The following is a 22,482-nucleotide window of genomic DNA, read 5'->3' as shown; positions in this document are numbered from 1 at the left end:
AAAGGCTCAAGTAAATAAAATTAGAAATGAAAGAGGAGAAATTACAACGGATACCATGGAAATACAGAGGATTATAAGAGAATACTATGAGAAATTATATGCCAACAAATTGGACAATCTAGAAGAAATGGATAAATTCTTAGACTTATACAACCTCCCAAAATTGAACCAAGAAGAAATGGAGAATTTGAATAGACCAATAACAAGTAAAGAGATTGAAATAGTAATCAAAAACCTCCCAAAAAATAAAAGTCCAGGACCAGATGGCTTCTCCAGTGAATTTTACCAAACATTCAAAGAAGATTTAATACCCATTCTCCTCAAACTATTCCAAAAAATAGAGGAAGATGGAACACTTCCTAAATCATTCTATGAGGCCAACATCACCCTGATACCAAAACCAGACAAAGACAATACAAAGAAAGAAAATTACAGGCCAATATCGCTGATGAACATTGATGCAAAAATCCTCAACAAAATATTGGCAAACCGAATACAACAATACATTAAAAAGATCATACACCATGATCAAGTGGGATTTATACCAGGGACGCAGGGATGGTTCAACATCCGCAAATCAATGAATGTGATACATCACATCAACAAAACAAAGAATAAAAACCACATGATCATCTCAATAGACGCAGAGAAGGCATTTGACAAGATACAACATCCATTTATGATAAAAACTCTCAATAAAATGGGAATAGAAGGAAAGTACCTCAACATAATAAAGGCCATATATGACAAACCCACAGCTAACATCATACTCAACGGGGAAAGACTGAAAGCCATTCCTCTGAGAACAGGAACGAGGCAGGGCTGCCCACTCTCACCACTCCTGTTCAACATAGTACTGGAGGTTTTGGCCAGAGCAATTAGGCAAGAAAAAGGAATAAAAGGAATCCAAATAGGTAATGAAGAAGTGAAACTCTCACTATTTGCAGATGACATGATTGTATATATAGAAAACCCTAAAGAATCTGTTGGAAAACTATTAGAAACAATCAACAACTACAGCAAAGTTGCAGGGTACAAAATCAATCTACAAAAATCAGTTGCATTTCTATATGCTAATAATGAACTAACAGAAAGAGAGCTCAAAAAGATAATATCATTTACAATTGCATCAAAAAGAATAAAATACCTAGGAATAAATCTTACCAAGGAGGTGAAGGACCTATACAATGCGAACTACAAGACATTATTGAGGGAAATCCATGATGACATAAAGAAATGGAAAGATATCCCATGCACGTGGATTGGAAGAATAAACATAGTTAAAATGTCTATATTACCTAAAGCAATCTACAGAGTCAATGCAATCCCAATCAGAATCCCAATGACATTCTTCACAGAAATAGAAAAAAGAATACTAAAATTTATATGGGGCAACAAAAGACCCCAAATAGCTAAAGAAATCCTAAAGAAAAAGAACAAAGCAGCAGGCATCACAATTCCTGACTTCAAAACATACTACAAAGCAATAGTAATCAAAACAGCATGGTACTGGTACAAAAACAGACACACAGATCAATGGAACAGAATTGAAAGCCCAGAAATAAAACCACACATATACGGACAGCTAATTTTCGACAAAGGTGCTAAGAACATGCAATGGAGAAAGGAAAGTCTTCAATAAATGGTGTTGGGAAAACCGGACAGCCACATGCAAAAGAATGAAAGTGGACCATGTGCTATCGCCATTCACAAAAATTAACTCAAAATGGATCAAAGACCTGAAGGTGAGACCTGAAACTATAAAACTCATAGAAGAAAATATAGGCAACACACTATTTGACATTGGGTTTAAAGGAATCTTTTCGGATGACATGCCTACCCAGACTAGGGAAACTAAAGAAAAAATAAACAAGTGGGACTTTATCAGACTAAAGAGCTTTTATAAGACAAATGAAACCAGAATCAAGATGAACAAACAACCAACCAGCTGGGAGAGAATATTTGCAAAACATACATCTGACAAGGGGTTGATCTCCATAATATATAAAGAACTCACACAATTGAACAACAAAAAAACAAACAACCCGATCAAAAAATGGGCAGAGGAAATGAACAGACACTTCTCCAAGGAAGATATACAGATGGCCAATAGGCACATGAAAAGATGCTCAACATCACTAATCATCAGGGAAATGCAAATCAAAACAACACTAAGATACCACCTCATGCCTGTTAGAATGGCTATAATCACCAAGACAAAAAACAACAAATGTTGGAGAGGATGTGGAGAAACAGGAACCCTCATACACAGCTGGTGGGAATGCAAATTGGTGCAGCCTCTATGGAAAACGGTATGGAGATTCCTCAAAGAATTAAAAATAGAGATGCCCTATGATCCAGCCATCCCGCTACTGGGAATCTATCCAACGCACTTGAAATCAACAATCCAAAGAGGCTTATGCACCCCTATGTTCATTGCAGCATTATTCACCATAGCCAAGAAGTGGAAGCAACCTAAGTGTCCCTCGACTGACGATTGGATTAAGAAAATGTGGTATATATATACAATGGAATACTACTCAGCCATAAAAAAAGACAAAATCGTCCCATTTGCAACAACATGGATGGGCCTGGAGTGTATTATGTTAAGTGAAATAAGCCAGAAAGAGAAAGACAAACACTGTATGATCTCACTCATATGTGGAATATAAACCAACACATGGACAGAGAAAACTGGACTGTGGTTACTAGGGCAGTGGGGGTGGGGGGTGGGCACAAGGGGTGAAGGGAGTCATATATGTGGTGATGGACAAACAAAAATGTACAACCCAAAATTTCACAATGTTAGAAACCATTAAAACATCAATAATAAAAAAAAAAATGATGGAGGCTTGGACCAGGATAGTTTCAGAGTAGACAGAAGGAAATGGGCGCATAGAAGATGACATTTTAGAAAGGACTTCCTGATAGGGCTTGGAGGGAAAGAATAAAGCAGTGGGAGCAGTCAAAGAAGACTCTCAGTACAAAGGTAGATGGCAGTTACCTGCGGAGACAGGAAAGACCATGGAGAGATGTGTATGGGGGAGAGGCATAGAGAAGTGAGGTGGCTTGGTAGGGATTTCTGGAAGGGGACCAGGAATTTTATTTTGGACATGTTAAGTTTAAGATACGGGTGAGGCTTCCAAGAGAAGATATTAGGCAGGCGTTTGGATATATTAGTCTGGAATTCAGAAGAAAGTCTAAGCAGAACAGGTCTAAGAAGAGAAAGAAAAATTGGCCACTGAGATAGAAGGGATACCAAAAATTTACTCTTTTCGAGGCAAAAAGAGAAAATGATTTCAAGAAGACAGTGCTTTCACTGAAATGCTTAGTAGAATGAAGACAGAAAAGTATCTCTTGGCTTTCTCAATGTGAAGGTCATACAGGGTGACCACTGTCTTGCTTTGTATGAATAGTACTTGCTTATATGTGTTGTCCTAGAGTAATAATTACAGCACCTTTCTTCACTCTAAAAAGACGATCAGTTTGCATGATAAAACTCCCTAGTTACAGGTGATATTAACAAAATCACCTGTGTTGGTTGGGGGGCCATAGAAGCCAGCCTGGATTGGATTGAAGAGTGAGTAGCAGGTAACAAAATTGAAATCCCATGTGTAGCAAACTTTTGAGATTGGCTCTGAAGAGGAGCAGAATAAAAGTAACACAAGATCTGGAATGGTGTTCTGTTGCAATGGGGATATCCTAAAGCCTGCTTTTATTTTGGGGAGAATGGTCCAGCAGAGGGAGAAAGATGGATAATGCAAGAAAGAAAGGTGAAGGAGAGAAGGGTAAAAATGGAGGAGTTGGCCTTGGACAGAAGTGGAAGAAGTCCTCTAAGTAGCAACAGATACACTACTTCTCTTGAACTCTTTCCCTCTTACTTAGGGCATTCTCTCATAAACTTCCCCTATTTCCCCTACAAGCAGCTTATCATGCCATGGCTATCCATAGTTAGTGAACGGAAGTCTCCAGCTCTGCTTAACTCTTTTGGCTTTCTAGGATTTAGTTACTTTGTTTTTGACAATTAGAGAACCACTATCCCTAATTTGTTCTAATTTGATCAATTATATAAGAGAATCATTTTACAGAATATCATTGCACTGTTTCAAACATCATTTGTTAAAATCTTGGAAAAGTTTAATCTTTTTCTAAAAACACCAGATTTTTTTTTTAGCTTCAATTTGCATAAGTTCATTAGCATAGTGTTTCTTCAAGGGAGCATGATAATTAGTCATTAATGATTTGTTCCGGTAGAAATAAACACGTCAAACAGGATTATCAAGGAATTAACATTTCAATGGTTCCTAAAATTTTTCTGCTACTGAATCTATGGATGCAGCCTTAACGTATTCATTTCTAATGACATGTGGTGATCAATGAGGCTTTAACAATTAAAGCAACCTGCAAGGTCATCCAGAGAGTAAGCCAAAGCAGCAGATAACTGACACCTTCAGAGAATGTCGACTTGGGAAGAGATTCATGTGCACAGTCTAAATGATATCCGTACCACATCATGCTGTGTGGGCTACAGTAAATGAGCTGTGAAGACCCTTTTGGAGGTATGCCACACTTCCCAGTCAGAATGCTTTGAAACTTTACTTTGCTATTGTTATACCGATTTAACTTGAAGCTTGCTATCTTTAACATCTTCTGGTTATAGAAAAGACCATACTAGAGAAAGATATTTGACTATCGTTTTTGAGAAAGTTTGATGTCAACAGAAAAATGTTACATATTTTAAAACTGATCATACACAACTAAAGAAAGCAAATACAGAATTGGCTTTTGATTCTGAATTCATTCCAATGAACATACAATCAAAATCCACATTAAAGCAGTGTATTAGTTATGCTCCCCGGAATTCCTTTCCACAAAATCATTTTCCATTAATAGAAGCAAGTTTGGAAATAATACTTAATGAAATAAGATAAGTCAATTTCAGCTTATGAAAGAAATCCAAAAATATCTGTGAGAGGAGTTGAATTGTGTTAATTTTCAGAAATAATGATGATTATTTTAAATATATTTCTCAAAAGTGAGTTTACCTCTTACCACACAATTGACTCCCAACATTTGACTTTCCTGACATTTATTGATTCATTAAATTAATTACACTGTGGTGGTCTACTTCAAAAAAAATTAAAAAGTGGTAAAGATTTAAATTCAGAATATCATTTATCTGGCAGTTCAAAATACACCCAACTGAGTCACAGTACTTCAAGTTCATGAGAAATAAAATTTGTGGTTCAACAATTGTCTTCAATATTGCAAGTTTCTCTTAATAAAATAACACTAATCTTTGTTTATTTTTACATTTGCGCTTAAATATTTAACAGAAAGTTTTTGAAATATCATGACTGGTATAAGCTTGTTTATTCTATTTTGGCAAGACCTTTCTTTAGTCTCTGTTTTCTCATATGTAATATTAAAATTATGAACTATCTACTTCAGTTTGTTTTCAGCATGTTTATATTAGCACAGGAGACAGAGTTCACCTCTTGGCACAGTTAAGAGGAAAAGGAGGCAAGCCAGAAAAACAGGGTGTGAGTTAAGCTGTATATGAAGCAGCAGAAAGATTCAAATAGTCAGAATTTTGAACTCTAAATGATTTATATCAGTGTCCCTCTCTCATCAGGGGAGAGCATAAATCAGCATCAAAAACAAGGCTGATTTCCGGTCAAATTAAAGCACGTGGGTAACCCATGGTTACCTGTTGAAATCTATGCTCATGTTCTGCTAGCCTTTGTTTCCAGTGGTAGTTGGGCCTCTAAAAGACATGCATCTGGATGGCTCCCTGGTTGTCACCGAATCCTTTTGATTTGCTCATCACTTCTTACTTCCCAAGAGCACGCATTTGGAAGAAAGAAGCCAACTCTACTTTACGATTTTGTCTATTCCTAGCTTATAATATTATCTTGCTTAAAAAAGTGCTTGGAAAATATCTTTTGAAATTATTTTTTCTGGAAGAGAAGGACTCAGGCTTTTGTCTTTCGTGCACGTGGAGTTTTTACATACTGGATGCACGTAAATCACCTGGATGTAACAGCTTCCCCATAAATGCGTGTGCACGCAGCTGCTGTATGCTGCTTGTGGTAACGTCTGCGCCTTCTGCTGGCGATCCCACCTAAAATATTTCCAAACTGTGAAGGTTCAGGTGACCTTGAGGCTGAGCCTCAGCTGCATAGTTTCAGCCTTAATTTCCATAGAGTAATGACTAGTGCCTTGTTTAAGGGAAAAACAAAAACTCTGCTGTTTAATGCATATATTGAATACAACTAAAACTAGCTCTGTGTTCCTCTACTTTGACTAACAGTATGAATAATAGGAGTAACTTTTTCTGAGATTAATTTCAGCAATTTTGTAATAGGTTATACGTTTTCAGATGTTCAAGTAAACTGATGGGAAATGTTCTAGTTTTAAAAGTATAATTATTATTATTAGTATTATTATTTTTGGTGAGGAAGATTTGCCCTGAGCTAACATCTGTGTCAATCTTCCTCTATTTTGTATGTAGGTTGCCACCACAGCTTGATTGCAGATTAGTAGCGTAGGTCACTGCCTGAGAACCAAACCTGGGCCACCAAAGGCGGAGCGTGTTGAACTTAACCACTAGGCCACAGGGCCAGCCTCAAAAGTATAATTTTAACTTGTGTTTTAAAATAGTTTCTAAAAGGTAATTGGTAATCAATTTATCAGAGTATTCATATAAATTGAGTTAAAAATTTTAACTTCAAAAATGCTTCAATTCCTAATTGGATTAACTGGTCTATGTAGACTACACTTTAAAATCACCTTTTTGAAAGTTAAATGACAAAATTTCACTCCTATTCACTATATTTTGTGTTGAATGGATATATAGCATTGGGAAAAAGAAAAGAAAAGTAGGTTTATGTTAGAGAGATATTTTGCTGGGTCTATAAATACCATTTTAGAACCAAAATCAATTGTTCATTCCTTATCTTGTTCAAGTTGAAGTAAAATCATTATTCCATTGGTATGTTTTTCTTGACACTACTGACAGTGGTTAATGAAAAGATTAATGAAATAATGTACACATTTCATTAGAGAAAAATATCTTTATTTTTTGGAAAGCAGTTAAATGGTTTATTTCTTTCCTTTTCTACCTCACTGATTTTCCCGCATTCTGAGCCAAAGATCTCATGCTCTGGTTGACACACATCAAGTCCTTGGCTTTTATTATTAATATCTTAAAAGAAGTGCAAAACTCTGATGCTTACTGTGGTAACAATGTTCCAATTGTCTTTGTTTGTTTATATATAACAATGTCTTCACTTATATATACACACACATATATATGAAATAAATTATTTCTTCCAGACTGCTCTGTTTTGAATGCACAATCTGCTGCATTTTTATAATATTTTCTACCACTCAAACAGACAGAAGTTCAAGGTTTATGGTGTGAAGATGAACTAATTCATCATTCCTAGGCATTGTGTACCCACACTTCAGGTAAGGCAGTTATCTGTGGGGATAATTTAAGTCATAGAAAGACACTGAAATGAATCAATTATTTACAACAGGCAATCTGACATAGTATACATTTTCAAGCAAGTTATAATTACTTAATAAGTAAACCGTATATATACTAATTTCTATTTTCTTCTTTTAAGCAGTCCAGTAACAGACTCAGAGCCAAGATTAAAAGAAATATAAATATTGTCGTTCAAATTAAATGACTAAGTGCTATAAACTTGGTCGACTGATTATTTTTTGTCTTTGTCTAAAGGTAGACAGTTGTTTTATTTTCCCTTGTAGACATATTTCTCATCTTGTCTGTTTCACAGTTTTAGCTCAATTACCTTCTTCCTGGGTGCAAAGCTAGAGACCTTTCCCAGCTCCCTTTGCCATTAGGAGCGTCCACGTAACTAAGTTCTAGCCCACGGAATCCCAACAGAAGTGAGATGTGCCACTTCTAGGCCTGCCCCCATTAAACCATCCACCTCTTCTCTGCCATGCTGACTGGAGGAGACAAGGTTTCAGCCGAAAACACATGGCATATTTAAACTAACATAACTTGAATAGAAGAACTCTTTACAAAGATACGGTGAGGGGGTAGGAAAGCCACATGGGCTAGTATAGTATTCCAGGACCACAACATAGTTACTCTGATAGTACTTCTATATCTAAAGGTTTCCAGGAAGAAAGGAGTTATCAGAACTTGGAGGAGAGGGCCATCTGCCAGGAGCGGAGATCTTCACTAGAGGGACTGAGCCGGCCCCTGGGACACCCCTGGGACACCACACAAGGTCAAGGGAATATGCACCCTGACATCTTTGCTTGCCTATTTAATTTCCTGCCAGTGTTCCCCATTGATTGAACCCCACAGAAGACAAGCGAGCTTGTATTAGTTGCCAGGGCTGCCTCAACAAAGTTCCACAAACTGGGTGGCTTAAATAAATGAAATTTGTCTCATAATTTTGCAGGCTAGAAGTCCAAGATCAAAGTGTTGGCAGGCTTGGTTCCTTCTGAGCACTGTGAGGGAAGGATCTGTTCCAGGTCTCTCTCCTTGGCTTTTAGATAGCCATCTTTTCCTTATGTTTTACATTATCTTCCCTCTGTGTGTCTCTCTCTGTGTCCTAATTTCCCCTTTTTATAAGGATACTGGTCATATTAGATTAGGGCCCACCATGATGACCTCACTTTAACTTGATTACCTCTTTAAAGACTCTATCTCCAAAACAGGTCACATTCTGAGATATTGGAGGTTAAGACTTCAAAATATAAATTTTGTGGGGTCACAATTCAACCTGTACCAGAGCCCATTAATATAATCTATGCAGGTCGATTTCAGAGGACCAGACCAGAGAGAAAGAGATTGTAGAGTGGATCTGGAGAGATGCAGAAATTTTGAGTCTATGGTGTACTGTAGCTTAGCATACCCTATTAAAAAAAAGTGAATACTTCTTTGATCATATTATCTGCTCCCTTACTTAAAAATTCTCCAGTAGGTCTCTACTGCATATGGTGTAGTTCACAGTTCTTACTGTGGCATTCAATGACCTATACAAGCCACTGCCACTGCATTTGCAGACCTTATTCTCACTCAAATAGACATTATTTCCTTATTATCCTCCTTTGATACTGTTACTTAAGGAACACACTCTCATCATCATTTAACAGAAATAATGTAGCATGTTGCAGGTTTCGTGTCCAGTTCTATATCACATGAGAAAATATTTGTTAATGTGTGGGTTTCATGGGTACATGTCAGTCTTCTTAAGTCTCACTCACAGTTCATATAACCACCATGCTCTTTTTCAAAATTCAACATAATTACTGCATATGTCCACATGTCTAGACATAAACAGTAACTGGTAAATTACTCTCTCAGGGGTAACTGAAGATGTTCTCATTGGTTCTAGGTCATTTGGTTCTGTACAGCTCTTAGTGTAGGAGCTGCCTATCCCTAATCAAAGGGCCAAACCAACCAACTCTCCATGAGATAGTTCTAGGAGAACTGATAAAGTTTATGCAATTTACTTACAAATCAGAATGTAGACTAAGAGCTCAAGACTAAGACAGCAAATGAAGAGTTTTATAAATTCAGGGATGTATTTTTAATTGGTTGGCACTTAAAAAAAGGTTTCAAGTCCCATAATTGAGGAGGTCAGAAGAGCCTAATCTATTTCTACCTTTGAATTTCAAATCCTACCTCTTCTCAGGAACTAAGGTAGACGTTAGGTAGAACTTTGGGTAAAAAAAAAGAAAATGCTATAATATATATTAAATGTAAGCTCAATTATTATAATAATATAATATATTAACACATAATTACGCAATATATTATGTAATTATGTTATGTATGTATATACATAATATATTATATAATTACATAATTATATGTTAATATATGATAAGATAATGTAATATATGTAATGATGTTTATAATAATACAAATAACATGTGGTATATTAATAACATAATTAATATAAAACGAATGCATAATAATTACAAATATACCAACAGACATGGATAAAGCGCAACATCACACTCTCAGATTTGTGTTTGTCGGAGAATACAGGCACCACCATCTTGCTCTCTCAGTCCCTCATGCTTCAATACCCCCGCCGGGCTCAAGAGCGGGGCGAGAAACGCATACCTATTTGTGTTTGTTTTCCCTCTTGACTTCCTATATGCCGTTTTTCAGCTGCCTAACCACACTGAAAATGGGAAAATGCATCCCATTTTCACTTTCCCTTTCCTTAAAAGATGAGCGACAGCTATAGCTAATTTCTATTTCACTAAAGTAGTTTTTAGTATGTGTACGTTCAGGATCTTGACTATGCCAGTGTGTATTTCACCTGATTTCAGCACTCCATATTCTCCTTCCTGCTTTTGTGAAGTTAAGCAATCACACATTTCTTTCTAAAAAGGGCCATGCTTCTCTGCATAACATCTTGTCCTTCCTTGTTCCAAGAGATAATGAGCTCAGTTGCTTTTTCACGGAGGATATTTGTCTCAGTCTTTCTGAGAGAGCCCTTCATCACAGGCTAAGCGCAATCTCGGGGCTCTTTTTCCTCACAGTTCCGTAAGAGCATGTGAGGAAGGATGTTTCTCTGATATTCATCTTCAAGGGGAATGTCATCCCTCAACAGAAACAAGATGAAAGAGGGTAGAGTTGGGAGTGAAATGTGTGCATACCATTTACCTTGACTTTACAGAGTATGTTCATGGTCAAAAGAATTATGGCCACAGCATTCTTGAATTGAGTTCAAGTTGAATTTTTTTTTTTTCTTTTTGCTCCTAGGAGTATATAATAAAGGTGTAGAAAATTCAAATTAATGGAGCCCTACTCTTGGTCTTTATAGACGATAATAATAGAAAAAAGTATATGTCTATAAATTTTCCATTACTTCAAACAAATCAAGGACTTGTGAAGAAATATTTCTGAATTTAGATAATTTAGACCAGATATAGACAGGTACTCAACTACTTTTGGATAAAAATAAAAAGCACCAGTGCGTGTAAATTGCAAAAAAAAAAAAAAAAAATAGACATGAAGTTGATTTTTGTTGTTGTTAAATATCTTTATTATTTATTTATTTATTTTTGGTAAGGAAGATCAGCCCTGAGCTAACATCCATGCTAATCCTCCTCTTTTTGCTGAGGAAGACCGGCTCTGAGCTAACATCTATTGCCAATCCTCCTCCTTTTTTTCTCCCCAAAGCCCCAGTAGATAGTTGTACGTCCTAGTTGCACATCCTGCTAGTTGCTGTATGTGGGACTCGGCCACACCACGGCCAGAGAAGCAGTGCGTCGGTGTGCTCCTGGGATCCGAACCCGGGCCGCCAGTAGCAGAGCGCGAGCGCTTAACCGCTAAGCCACGGGGCCGGCACTGTTGTTATTAAATATCTTTAAAAGTGACATGTGATGAAGATAGTGAAAAGTAGGTATTCTTGGGATTTTTAAATGTTTTACATGTAATGTTTCTTTTAAAGAACACTTTAAATAGCATGCTGTCACTTTTAAAACACAGACTGGGCATGTTATAGTAGAAAAAGTTATCAGGTCAGGAGGCAGCAGGTGTGGGTTCTAATCTTCCCCTCCCACAGACTAGCAACGTGATCTTTAGAAAGATGCCTACCTTCTCTGGCATCTGCTTTCAAATGTGAAAAATGAGTGTTACAGACTGAATTATGTCCCCCCAAAATTCATATGTTGAAGTCCTAGCCCTCAGTACCTCAGAATGTGACTGTGTTTGAAGACAAGGTCTTTAAAGAGGTGATAAGTTAAAATGAGGTCAATAGGTGGGCTGTAATTCAACATGACTGATGTCCCTTTAAGAGGAGGAAATTAGGACACAGATACACACAGAGAGATATGACGTGAAGACACAGGGAGACGATGACCATCTACAAGCCAAGGAGAGAGGCCTCAGAAGAAACCAATCCTACTGATACCTTGATCTCAGACTTATAGCCTCCAGAATTGTAAGAACACAAATTTCTGTTGTTTAAGCCACTAGTCTGTGGTGTTTTGTTATGGCAGCCTGAGCAAACCAACACAGTGGGCATTATGAGCTTTATGATGATTAGATACATGATAGTTCTTGAATGTGTGCTAATTAATATTATTCTTGATGCTGTTAATTTTTTTCCTGAGCAGGTCATTCATAATTCTTATCTTTATCTTATCTTGGACATACAGCAGTTCTTTTAGGGTAGGAGAAAATAAGACATCAAATTACATTATGTTTCTACAGCATAGGTCATAGGGCCTGTGACTTAAAACCTTTTCGTAGGTTTTGGAGTAAGAGTAGCCTTGGCACTGTGCTGCTTTCTCACTGTCGTTTTCTGTATTTAATCTCTCTCTCTCAGTTTTGCATCTGGAAAATGTAGATAATAATTAGAATTGTCCTTAGAAACAAATAAATTCATATATGTAATAGCATTACTACTCGACACACAATTGGTGTTTAATAAACTGTAACTATGACTACCGTGTTCTCATTTATTTTTTAACTCTTCATCAACACGCACATGCCAGAACAGCTTCCCTGGGGTCCCCTCTATCTCTCCCCTCACCTCTTGTCTGTCTTTTTGTTTCCTTGAGGGGCCAAAATACATCTTTCATGATATGATTCTCACTGCTGCCCAATGCTCATACACCTGCCTTCCCTCCAGATGATGGCAGTCTCTGCCCAGGGAAATTATCACCTTGCTAGGATGGCATTTCCCAAAGTGCATTGCCCCTGACACTGGTTATTCAAGAGGTTAAAATGCTAAAGAAAAATGTTAAATGGTTCCGTGCTCATCTCTTGAGTTAAGCAAAGAAAGTGAGACTTTGTTAAATAGGACTTCAGAGGTCTTACATTGCTCACGTGCATTCTGAGTAGGCAGGGAAGGTATATGTGATGTAGTCTTTCCTCAATGTAGTTGATAACAGACCATTTTTTGGTCAATTTTCTGTGGGAATCTGTATTCTAGACTTCAGGATTTGGGTAGTTCTGGCCTAAGGAGGATAGAACTTCCTTACAACCTCTCCTTTAACTTCTTTCTCAGTCTCCGTTTTGGCCTCTTTGCTTTCTTCTTTATTGGATTTAAATAGATAATTATTTTTACTAAATAATAATCTGTTGCCATAACCAAACAATTTATTTTGGTCTACATACTGGATAAGGATGGTGGTATGTGTTTTAAAGCATCACTTAATTAAAAACAAAAGTGGAGGGAGACAAACACATAATAAAAAGGCATTAAATCTATATTAAAAATTAAACCTTACTAAAGATCAAAGAAGGCAGATTAAGGGAAAATGTCGTCTTCACTTACCAGATTGGTAAAATTATACCTGATGTTGGTGAGGGTTTGGGGATAGAGTCACCTTCAAACACAGCTTTAGGAAATATAATAATATATGCTAATTATTCTATCTTGATTGTGGCACAATGGATCATTTTAATTTTTTTCTTTATGTTTTTCTGGATGTTCCAAATTTTCTACGATGAATATATCTTACTTTGCCAATCAAAATAAATACCAGTTTATTTGTTTTTTATGACTCCTCTAAGTGGAAAACAGTATGAGGCTTTAATGGCTTCTTCGTAAATCTGCTTATGTAAGTTTGTTGATAATACAACCCTTATCACATTCTTTCCCCAGTACGATGTTTAGGACATATAAAAAAGACAGAATGGTTTGATAAACATTAATTCACGTACAAGAGCATGTGAATACCAATCAGGATAATCTCTGCTTTAAAACAGCAAGAACAACACTCAGAGGAATAGTCTTTGCCACTTACGAGATTAAGTGGAAAAGAAAATAAGTATATCTTACCTGATAAGCAGTGTATACTTTTGTCCATCATCCACTTTAATAGTAGTGTTAATGCTTTTCAATTTTGCTTCACCAGCACAGAAAAAGTGGTACTATGGAAAAAAAAAAGTTTTTCCTCGAACAGTTTTTCATTGAGAAATTAACATCTTATATTTGCATTGCACTTTACAATTTACCAATAAATTTTTATTGTGTTGAAGGGACAAGAAGTCTAAAAGAGAAATGACAGCTCAAGTTATACCACTAATAACTGCTAGAATTAAAACACATAAATGTATAAGCACTATACACATATACACACACCATGCATGTGTACACACACACACACTCACACACACACTTCTGCTTTCTTTTCCCGTATTCTAGGGAACCTGGTTGAGAAAGGCAGCTTCTTCTGCTAGCAGGGAGCAAGCATTATTGGCAGTTTTCCTTAGGTACTAGCAACTGAGCAATGCAAAGACCAGTGACTACAATCTAGAGGACGATATTAATGTCACGGGAAGGGAAACTTAAAGATTATGAACTTTGTTCTAAGTTTCCTGAGGTTTAAGTAGGTCTACGGCCATTTGCAGGATTACTGCTAATTGGGCCAATTGAGTTATGGTTTTAAAAGGGTCAAGTCATGTCTATAGCAGGTATGCTCGACAAGACACCCCTGGGAATTCCAGGAGTGGGCTGCAGTGGCCTCTTTGTCTTCTTAACAGCATGTGCCTGAGTGTCTATCGGTTATGTTGCGGGTATTCTTTCCCGTAAAGGTGCTTTATCGTCTTTATCGTTATCTACAAGAGATCCGTAACCCATGTATGAGTTAAAAAAAAATAATTGCATAGTATTTCCTAACTCTTATGCGTCCAGCTGTACTAAATTGACACACATATAAATCTTGCCACATGTAGTCCAAATAACAAATATAGGTAAATACAATGCTACATATTTTAATTTTTAAAAATATTTGGCCATGGCAAAAGGTTCCTTTCTTTTATAACATTATCTACTGCATGTTCCCTTTAAGGAATATGTTAAACAGCATTGAGATTTCCAAAAACAAATACACCTATATGCGCTTTGCAGGAAAATCAGTTGCATAACATTTGGCTAAACATTCTTCTCAAGCCATGTGTAACTATGGGAAAGTCAGTGTTTATTGAATTTTTATACTGCGTCCAAGAAGCAAAAAAGGTGACCAGAGAGTACATTTAATATTTTTGACAGCATGGATAATAATTTAGCTATTTCTTATGTATAACACTCAGAAATCTATGTTGTTAGTTAAGATGGTTATTTAAGCTTAAATGATAACTTACTGACCAACAATGTATGCATGCATGTGTGTGGGGTAGTATCCTTAATTTGTTCAAATATATCCGAAAATTATTTTTCAGGTACTACCAAGTCTTATTAATTCCTATTATCTTCAGGGATGTCAAAATTAAACATATATAAAATATTTAATGGATAATTCTATTAATTTTACTTGAATTTTTAATTTTATTATAAATAGCTCCTTTATGATATGTATACAAATAACAGCTACTGTTATTAAGTGATTACTCTGTATCATGGATTTTGAAAGTGTTTCACAAGTGTCAACTAATTGCTTCCTTACAAAACAAAACAAAAAAGCCACAGACATCTATGAAGTAGGTATTATCCTTTGATTATCTCCATTATTCAGAGGTGGAAACTGAAGGGATTTGCTCCCAGCCAGGGAGGCATAGTGATTTGTTACACAGCTAATAAGTGGGGGTCTGATATTTGAGTCCCAATAGTGGATGTATCTACTTAGCACATTGTTATTAGAAAGAACCAATGAAATAGTTTTAAAAATTAAGTTTGATATATTAAACTTTAAAATTTTCTGAAAAACATTTGACTAACAATTCTGCATTTCTAAAATTTGAATAGGTCTTACATGATGATCACTGTAAAATTTCAACCATAAATACATCTTTTTGTGAAAATTGCAGTGTAAATGCATTCCTCATATGATTATACTTTTAAAATAGATGATGAAATTGGAGCATAGTCTTGCAAATCATAGTGGAAGAAGGAAAATCTTAAAATCATAAAGATAGAATAACGCTGAAGTTTCCCTTGAATTGTTACAAGGAAGCAGTAATGTGAGTTTGGAAAGAACATGGATTTTGGATTGACACAAAGAGTAAAAATTCCTGATCCATTATCCTTAAAAGAGTTCGAAGAGCATGTGTAATACCAAGCTCTCTGAGAGCCTCCTCTTGTCTGCAGGATCTTTGTGAGATGCAAAGAGAATACACCTGACCTTCACATTTGATTAATACGGGCCAGGCATTCTTCTGTGTCCATATGCCTTTACTTAGCTACTCATTGTGTTACATTTACTTCACAACAGTTATTCATTTACTAATTTAAACCTCACAACTTATATTACCCTCGCTTTACAAGTGAGGAATTTTAAGCACAAAGTTCTTAAGTGACTTGCAAGGTGTCAAAGCTTGTAAGGGGCAGAGCTGGGATTCAAACTCTGACAGTCTAGCTCCAGAATCCATGATCTTAATAAATTTTCTTAAGATGGAGGCTGACACATAATTGCAATTCAATAAACGATAGTAATTATTGTTCCAGACATATCAATATATATCCTTTCTTTGTCATGAAACCTAAGGGAAAGAAATTCTACACCACTCTTCACCCATTACAGCTTTATAATTCCTAAATGTCTTGGTTCAACCTATCATGAATTTATTTTTATCCACTTGAAAGTGAAAGGAGTCTCTGTAATCCATTATTTCACAAAGTATTTTCACCCACAATTTCTACAAGTCTCTGATAATTCCCCACAATGTCTCTGATAGGAGAGGCCCACAGCGGTGGGAGGAACCAGCTGAGTTAGACGCTCAGTTATAGCGTCAGCAGCAGAGAAATGTGCTGGGGGAAGCATGCAGACCGTGACTAATGCTTGATATTGCGTATGCTTTATAATTTCTTACCTTTGGTCTTTATGTTTTTTCTGCTTATTATAAGACTAATGGAAATTCCTAGTCTTATTGAGGAAAAGGCTGTAGAGCAGGGATCAGCAAACTTTATCTTAAAGGGCCAGACTGATGTTTGATGATTCGTTATAGTATTCTATTCACTACCTGATTCTCTTTTCCTGTTCCAGTTTCATCTGTTCTTATTATCTGTAATCAATTGGAAGCAATATGAGGAGAACAAGGTGTGTCTTATTTACCATTGAATCCTCAGAACCTGGCAAAGTGACTGGTGATAGATAAATGTTCAATGAATGAGTGAACACACAGAAGAATGAATAAAAATACTGCTACTATTACTAATCTGCTACATCTGGTTGACATTTATGATATCAGACATTGTACTAAATTATTTGTATGTGTTATATTACTTAAGAAAGACAAGTACTTGAAGAAAATCAAACTGGTATAACTTGACTTATTTAAATTATAAGGTATACCTTGCCCTTTCATTATATTTAAATCACATCATTAAAGGAATAGTAGATAAAAATATGGTTATGTTTCATATATTAGACTGTGTTGAGCTAATTACCTTATTGCAGTGATGATTTTAATGACTTCTTTAATCTGGGTATTTAGAACAGGAATATGAGGTGATTTGTTAAGGTAGAATGGTGTTGGGGAAAGAGCATGCACTTTCAATTCAAAATTTGGTCTTTATTAGCTGTGTAATCTTGGAATTTTAAAAGAGGTTGTTATAAAGACTGCCAAATGTCAAGTCAGTATTCTCAAATTTTTTGATCTCAGAATCTCTTTGTGCTCTTAAAAATTATTTAGGATCTCAAAGAATTTGTTTACTGGGTTCTGTCTATCAATATTTATAATACTAAAAATTAAAACACACATTTTTAAAACACAAAAATACACAAGGACGCATTACATTAGTGACCAAAGGGATGACATCATCCATGTCATGTGGCCTCCGGAAAACGCCACTATACACTTATGAGAATGAGAATGAAAAAGGGAAATAACATCTTAATATTATTATTGAAGACAGTTTTTCCCTTAAGGACCCTCCGAAAGAATCTTGGGGTTCCCCAGGGGTTCCCAGATCATATGTGCCACTAAAGGTGTAAAAAATGGTAGCAATTAATGTCATTGGGAAATTAGGAAGCATAAAAGTGGAAGAAAAATTAAAAATATAGAGAAAAGAAGAGAATTAAAGCTATTCAAAGTATACACTATTTTGATGTACAAATACTGAACAGGAAGCAGTTACAAAAACAGAACATAACCTGGTAGTGAGTGTGAAAGACATATTTATGCTTAAATTTTATTTTGACAATAACTACTAAAGCGGAGAATCAGAACAACTTCCTAAAATTTACTTTGAATTAAATAAATTTAATGACTTACCTTTAAAGTACCATTTTCAATGAATAATTGAATAAAAAATGCATCTACTGAATTTGAGTCTTGCTGGATATAGAGCAGGAGTCCATCGGAGCTGGAAGTCTGAAATTCTAGGGAGATGTTGTTTTGTGGATTTAAAAACACATCCCGAAATTCTAGATAGGAATCTCCATAATAACAAACACAGCTGAAATCTGTGGAGACAGAAAGAAACTACAATTTAGGTGGAACTGAACGTTCAGTAGTTGAGCTTCACATTGTTAACATTAGAATAATGTTTTCTGAAATGGCTCATACCTGACTCTTCTGCCTGTTACAAGCCAGGGCACCTATTTGCTTTGCCATAGTCACAGTGGTTTGTCATAATTTCTGTGTATTGGGGGCTTCATGACCAAATCTCATTGGAAGGCAGGGAAGTCTAGATGATCAATCTTCAACAGTGTTTTTACATGGATTTTAGGTTACAGGTCTACAGAGAGAGGAACATTTTCTAAAGATGTCCTTATTCACTGCATGTATAATATGTTGGTACAAAATTATGATTTATGCCATTATTGTTAATTTGATCGGGTGGTTTTTGAGGGATGATGGAGATTATTGGGAAGTAAAGGAATTGTCACCCTTTCCTAGCAACACTGTATTGTCTGAGCTTCTTAAAAAACATCTCTTTCAGGGCTGGCACAGTGGCGTAATAGTTAAATTCAAGTGCTTCACTCCAGTGGCCTGGGGTTCGCCGGTTTGGATCCCAGGCATGGACCTACACATCGCTCGTCAAGCCACTCTGTGGCGCATCCCACATACAAAGTAGAGGAATATTGGTACAGATGTTAGCTCAGGGACAATCTTCCTCAAGCAAAAAGAGGAAGATTGGTGACAGATGTCAGTTCACGGACAATCTTCCTCACAAAAAAAAAAAAAAATCTATCTCTCATTCTTTCTTTTTCTTTTGCCTCTGAATAATTATATTTTTATTAGTCTTAATCTTTGAGTAAAATATGGAGACATTTTGAGCAAAATACTTTGAATTTAATTTCTTAAATTTATAAATATATGATTGATGAAACTTAGTTAGCTTATTTCTCTGTTGTTAATTACTTTATATATTATTAAAAGTTACTTTTGTTTGATGAATACTTGATTCATTGTTGCTGGTTGATGATATTCTTGTAACAATTGATTTCAATATCTCCTTTCTTTCACTTCCTCCCTCTGTTCCTACCGCTAACCACCACATTAGAATCAGAAGAAAAACAAGTCTGCACACACACACAAACTCTCTCTTCTTTAAAACTTCCAAATTGTTTATTCTTGTACAATTAATAGAAGAGATTATTCATGAAACCATGTGAGTTCCAGTTTGCTGTACATCATAAGATAATCCTCTTTCTTAAATCCGTACTTTAAAACTTCAACAAAGTTTATATTCTACGTGGAGTATTTTTCTTATTTTAAATTTTCAATAAAGCTATAGAAATTCTCATTGTGCTAAATTTTCAAACTTGCAAAAAACTCTAAGGAAATAATCAGCTAAACCTCAAAGAAATTTTTCCCTTTTAACTAGAAATAAGAAGGTTCAAAATACTGCCAGTAAAAGTTCGTGCTTTGTAGACATAAAAGTATATTTTTTAATTAAGAAATTCATGAATGAAAGTGGCTCAAAGATTGAAAATATTAACAACATGCTTTCAATTTTGACATTCTAATTGTTTTAGTTGTTACGTGATATAGACAGATACTCCTTCCTTGTAGAGTTTTAATGATGATGTTGAAGGCACAGAACAATAGGATTTCAGACAACATTAAATAATTTGAAAAGGTTTCGGCCATTTATTTGAATGAATTGGAAAGGGAGACAAATATCCATTTGATTTAAAGTTCAAAATTTGAAAGAGCATAAAATATTTTCAGACAAAAACTAACATTACAACGTGAATATGCATAACGTTGGTGAAATAAAGAAACTACTATATATTTTTAAATGCTTTAGAAAGAAATATATTGTCCAACTGACAATAGCTAATTCAAAAACTCTTTTAATTTCATTATTTTAAGATATGTGTTTTTACGGAATAAATTTTTTAAAATTAAGTGGCTTTATGATCACATGACTAGTGCTCTGTATAAAAACTCACGCATGCACTCGATTGTAAGCTACACGAGGTCAAGAGCCATAGACGTTTGGTTCATCCTTCTATCCCAAGTGCCTGATTTTCTTAAGCATGTGAAACCACTTACTATCTCTTGTGGAAAATACAGTTGCTTTTGTCTGAATGTGCTTGGAAAATTACATTCTGGTATGTCTGGATAAAAAATCAGGAAATATTTTGTATAAAGTGTTCAACCGTATTTGTAAATGTTTTCTATTCAAATGCATGAATACAGATTTTATTTTTCATCTCCCTTAGCAAAAATCTTAATGAAATAAAAAGAATGGTGTTAGGAAGCATATACTAGTTTTGTAAAGGAAAGTGTAGAGACTATTTCCAGAAATGATGGGCTAGAGTAAAATAATAATTCTATATATTTTTCATTATCTAGAATTAAATTATAAGTTCCTGCCTTTCAGTTTTCGTTTTTCTAAATAGAAGAATCTTTATCTGAATTGTATGTCCTTGTATTATAATGATACCTCTGAATCTGTTTGTATGCTTTTGGAACAAATAACCAGAAAGCCAAATTCAAAGCAGCTTCACCAAAAAGAAATTTAATGGCATAAATAAAATGAAGTTCAAGATTAGCGTGGGCTTTCAGATGGATGTTTGTGTATGCGTAGGCTCAGCTGGCTCCTCATAAAAGATCCAGATTTCTTCTGTCTCTCCATTCTGCTATTCACATGATGAGCTTTAATCTGAGACTTGCTTCTCTCTTAATTCTAATATGGAGGCCAGTGGCAGTTTCAATGACATCCTTCCTCATTCATGTCCAGTCACTCAGTGTCTTATATTTTCAAAAGAGGAAGGAAGAACTTTCCCATGTGTACAGTGAACTTTTCTTAGCAGTTAACTGGCTAGAACTGGGTCATCAGTGAAGTCTTCCACTGGAGATGAGCAAGGGGTCAATTTCCACTGAGACCTGTGGGGATGGGTTCATAGCGGAAAAAATTGGTATTCTGTTGGGAAGAATACTTCAAAATCTAATCCTGGTATTTCCCCAGATTCATGCCTTATTTCCTGGCTAATCTCTGACTGTCAGTTTCGAAGACACAAAGGGCTCAATTACACATCCAAGCTAGAGACTTTAGCTTCCATCTCGACCTTCCTGCTTCTGCCTCCCCTTCTGAGAGGTAGCTCTTGCCTTCCCCTCTAATAGCATGTACTGAGTATGAGAATGAATCTAGCCACTAAAAAATTTATCTGAAATTTGGTTGTTTTTGCTAGATGGGCAGTTGCCAATTTTTTTTGACACATAATAATTTGAATTTTCAGTGCATATTGATCCATAGTCACTCCCATTGCATGAGGATAAAGAAAACTTCAAAGCTATTTTAGTGAAAAATCAGGAGTCAATAACCTTGCCCTCCCCTACTGCACAAAGAAAGGTTTTAAATATATTAGAAGAATAATAAAATGAATATACTTTAGAAAAAAATTAACAATACAGGTTGAGGCATAAATAAATAAATATTTAAATTAGAACAAACAAAATAAAACGAATGTGCGTAATATTCAATTCTTTGATAAGTTATGAGCAATTACTCCAATAGCACATTTTCCTTTTAATAAAACAAATACATAGTTAGAAAAGCTAATGCTTTCTTAGCTTGAGACATTTTTTGGTTTATTGACCAGCAGAACATAAAATACTAAATAGATTTTAAAGAACAGAGGCGTTTTTATAGTTAGTGTTCTATACACAAGATTGAACGTGAAAGTTGGAATCCTACAACAGAATAATTCAATACCAAGCTTTTCTACAAGATTGATAGTCTGATAATGACTCTGTAACGACTGGATAGTGTAAATGAAGGACATATATTATTTAATCCTACTTGTAGTAGATTATTGTCGATATCAGTGTAATCTGATTTATCATTGAAAGAGTGATTATATATTGCTCTCTGGAGGATGTATTACTAGCTAAATGTGAAGAAATAATCCACAACTAAAATGCAAAACGGTCTTTTATTTATTTCATGTGTCTTGGAAGTGATCTCTAGGAAATAATACTAGATATTTGTGATATGTGCGTGTGTTTGCAAAATTTTCTGTTAAATGAAGTATTAATGTGAGAAAAGACTGTAAGAATAACACATAAATATAATTCATATCGGAAGATTTACTAGACTGTTTCTTAAGAAACCTACATTGTCT

General features: G+C 35.4%; 1 protein-coding gene across 1 annotated transcript in view; it reads right to left on the bottom strand.

The window, feature by feature from the left end:
* The window catches only part of EYS (eyes shut homolog), a 1,424,867-nt gene that overhangs the window by 520,905 nt on the left and 881,480 nt on the right, over positions 1-22,482 (bottom strand). Inside the window, exons 24-25 of the mRNA XM_058554077.1 lie at positions 18,176-18,366; positions 13,803-13,894 (exon numbers count right to left, since the gene is read on the bottom strand). Of these exons, the coding sequence (XP_058410060.1) occupies positions 13,803-13,894; positions 18,176-18,366 (283 nt within the window). The remainder of the gene's footprint in view (positions 1-13,802; positions 13,895-18,175; positions 18,367-22,482) is intronic.

This window comes from Diceros bicornis, chromosome 14 (assembly GCF_020826845.1).
Source record: "Diceros bicornis minor isolate mBicDic1 chromosome 14, mDicBic1.mat.cur, whole genome shotgun sequence".
Taxonomy (NCBI): Eukaryota; Metazoa; Chordata; class Mammalia; order Perissodactyla; family Rhinocerotidae; genus Diceros; species Diceros bicornis.
The sequence above is the reverse complement of the archived record's forward strand: the minus strand, read 5'-3'. Positions and strand labels throughout refer to the sequence as shown.